The sequence below is a fragment of the Suncus etruscus genome, chromosome 3 (genome assembly GCF_024139225.1).
Source record: "Suncus etruscus isolate mSunEtr1 chromosome 3, mSunEtr1.pri.cur, whole genome shotgun sequence".
NCBI lineage: Eukaryota > Metazoa > Chordata > Mammalia > Eulipotyphla > Soricidae > Suncus > Suncus etruscus.
Window position 1 is genome coordinate 37,772,192 of NC_064850.1, and position 3,381 is coordinate 37,775,572.

The 3,381-nt window shown below is 49.0% G+C and overlaps 1 protein-coding gene across 1 annotated transcript; it reads left to right on the forward strand.

Moving 5' to 3' along the window:
* The first annotated feature begins 1,136 nt into the window (after positions 1–1,136).
* On the forward strand, positions 1,137–2,815 carry LOC126003624 (interferon alpha-inducible protein 27-like protein 2). The gene is made up of 3 exons (XM_049769912.1): positions 1,137–1,294; positions 2,000–2,161; positions 2,574–2,815. The coding sequence occupies exons 1-3, from the start codon at positions 1,282–1,284 to the stop codon at positions 2,660–2,662; spliced, it is 264 nt and encodes an 87-aa protein (XP_049625869.1). The 5' UTR covers positions 1,137–1,281; the 3' UTR covers positions 2,663–2,815.
* Positions 2,816–3,381: the final 566 nt, after the last annotated feature.

Genomic DNA, 3,381 nt, shown 5'->3' on the forward strand with positions numbered 1-3,381 from the left:
CACTAGCATTCTGGGGCATAAAGGAGGGAGAAAGGGATATATGCTTGGGAACAGGGATGAAGGGAGGACAACACTAGTGGTAATGGATATTCCCCTGATTCAATGCTAATTAATGTACCTAAAATACTACTGTGAAAGATATGTAAGACATTATGATAAAAAAAATTGTGTTTTACTCAGAAATGTTCTTTGACTTACATGTATTATTATATTATATTAATTATATGTTATGCTATGTTACTATATTGTTATGTCAGTTTACCTCAATATGTTAATCAATTTTGTCTCTTGAATAAATTCTTACAATAAAAAAAAAAAAAAAAGAGGCAAGAAAATGAGTCTCGGCAGGCGCCTCAGGCCCAGGATTGTTTTTGTTTGAGAGGCAGCTGAGGTGTCTTTGGTTTCGTTTTCGTGAGAAAATGAAACTCATGTCTTTGGGAAACTCATGTCATTGGCTTCTGCCTGGCAGGGGCGGGGCTTCCACAGAGAGAAAGAGACACACACACACACACGGAGGGAGGGAGGGAGGGAGGAAGGGGGGAGAGGAGGAGGAGGAGGAGAGAAGAAAGAGGAAGAAGAGGGGGAAGAGAGACTGACTTTGATACATCCAGAATTCTAGGGACTCATTTTTGTTCTGATCTCTCGACTTAGAATCAATCCCTAAGTGCCTCAGGATTGTTCCAGATAGTTGGAGTTAGAATCTGGAGGGAGTGGAGGGGGTCTGCGAAACATGGCACCCAGGAGACTGTAGGGGCCCTGCCTAAGGAACCACTGTGTATCAGAAGCTTCTGGAAGGCGAGTATGCAATCCTTCTGTGTAGGTGGAGAAATGTGTGGATATGAACAGGAGGTGACTTGGACCCTGGGTAGCATCATCATTGGTGGGCTGGATGTGGTTGGGGATCTGAGGAGTGAGAGAGGCAGTGTTTGATTTTTGGTAACTTTTGTTTTAATTTAGTTTTTCTTTTTCTTTCTTCCTTTTTATTTTTATTTATTGATTGATTTCCTGTTACGCTACCAAAGTGCATGTGGATTAGGGTGGGTTTTGCTGCTGGAGAGAAGGAAATCATTAGTGATTAGGTGGCCAGGTCAGGCCTGTCCCCATGTGTGTGGGGGGGTGGTCAGAGCCCAGGATGAGAATGAGTATTGCTAGGAAAGAATCTTCTCTTGACATGCAGCCCTGGCGTGGGCAACTTTGACCCATGTTCAGGAACCTGGGTACCAGTAGGGGGACATCTTGGCTCACAGATCAATTTTCTCCACAGGTCGAATCATAGCTGGTATGGTCGGAGGAGGTGAGTCTCTGGATGGACCTGAGTCCCCACTGGGCTCTCGATCCCTTTGTGGAAGGGTGGGGAGGGGACAGAGTTTTGGGGGGGGGATCACTGCCCCAGGAACACAGGACCCCAGTGCAATTCCTGAGGTCCAGGCATGTCCTTGTATCCCTCCTGGAAGTCCAAGGATGAGTCAGAACCTTTTTCGTGTCCAATCAGCTTGGCTCCTGACCCAGAAGTTTGATGTGTCCAAAATGAGTGAGCTGAACTCCGATCAGAAATGCCACACTTAGCGGTGAGTGACAAAGGCTGTGGGGCCAGAGCTCAGAGGCTGCCATGCTGAAGGCTTCTGATGAAGGTGTGTATGCCCTCTAACTGTACGGCTTGGGAATGGCAGGAACTAGGTACAGAAGGCAGAGCTCCATGTACCCCCAGCTACTGTCCATCCTCACTATATTCTGGGTTTGTGCAGAAATGTGAGGTAGATACCTCACAGCTTCCCAGAGGCTTGGTGTCAGGGAACAACTAAGGCCACCACAAAGTACTACAGGAGGGGCTGGAAGCTGCTGGGGCTTCCACTCAGGGCATCCCTGCCCTTTCTCTCTGGTGGATCCTGTCCTTCCTTCAGGTCATCCTGACCTTCTCAGGGAGTCCCTGCCTTTTTTTGGCTGGTCCAAGCCATCCCTGTCACACATAGTGTGTGTGACACACACACTTTCCCCACAGTGACAGCAGTGGCTTCTGTTCCCATGGTCTTGGGCGCCATGGGCTTCACTGGAGCAGGAATTGCTGCCTCTTCCATTGAGGCGAAGATGATGTCAGCAGCAGCTGTGGCCAACGGAGGTGAGGTGGCCATGGGCAGCCTGGTGGCCACTTTGCAATCAGTGGGTGAGTGGCTGTGCTAGGAGAGGGTGCACCGGGGATGAGAGAGGCTGAAGTCCCAGAGCAGGTAGGTCCACAATTTGGGACGAAGTGCTGAGCAGCCTGTAACTCCCCCAATTCTACCCTGTCCCTGTTCTGTGTTGGGTGTGGAAGAACTAACATTGATCAGGTCACCTGCATCCCCAGCTATTCTATAGTCCTGGGCATCTCCCCTGCTCCTAGGTATAGCCACTGTGGGATATGCAGCAACTCCCCAGGATTTCCTGCTGGTCTCTAGAAAACCCCCCAAGCAGAGAATGGGATTCAGAGACACAGTGGGGTGGGACACAGGGACTGATCCTCCTGTTGTGCTGGGCTCTTAGGCCACACCTGTTCGATGCCTGACCGTCATCCCTGTCTCCTCCTTTTCTCCTCACAGGGTCTGCAGATCTCTTTGCATCTTCCAATACTCTTTTGGGTGCTGCTGGTTCCAATCTTTCAGCCTGGCTCTGGGGTTCTGATAAGTAAAACCTCTTCTGCTGCCTCAGATGTACCTAACATCAAGGTAGAATGTCCAGGACAGAGGTCATCTTGGGCCTTAGAAACCCCCCAGTGAGAACCCCTACATCTCCCAATATGTAGAAAACAAGAGCAAAATAAAGAGGAGATACCGTAACCTTCTCTGGTTCTTGCTGCGTCCCTTGCTCTCTGATGGGTGTGGGGTGTTCATACTGGCCAACTGGAATTGGGGGGCATAATTCTGTATGTGGGGCAGGAAGCAGGTTAGTTCCTGTCCTGTCACTCAATTTCTGATTCTCCCCTCAGCTCAATCCAATGCCCTTTACAACACTTGACCCAGGTGTCTATAACCGGCCTCCTGGATTGCTCCACACTTGGGTGTTTTTGGGGCCAATTTGGATTGTCAGATCATTTGTGGTTCTGGAAAATCATGTGATACAATTAAGAGATGTTTACCTTGCATCTTATTAAGGTATTGTTTCCCTAAGCTCACTTATCCTGGATTTGTTTGCTTTCTCCATTAAACCCATTTACCCCTACAGCTAGATACCCCTTGTGCCCTGGAATAGCACCCCACTCCCACACTCTCGCACTACCCTTTCCCCATCACCATAGACTGTCACTCGTTGCCAGGTGTAGAAAACTGATTAATTATGGAGTGCTGGATGGAGGTGGATGATGGTGAGATGGATGAAGGGTGAGTCCTTTCTCCTCCAGCTGGTGGGTCT

Bases quoted from the DNA above. Each gene is read 5' to 3' on its own strand.
- LOC126003624 (XM_049769912.1), top strand. The intron at 2,162-2,573 runs GTGAGTGGCTGT...TTCTCCTCACAG, and splicing joins GGCCACTTTGCAATCAGTGG to GGTCTGCAGATCTCTTTGCA.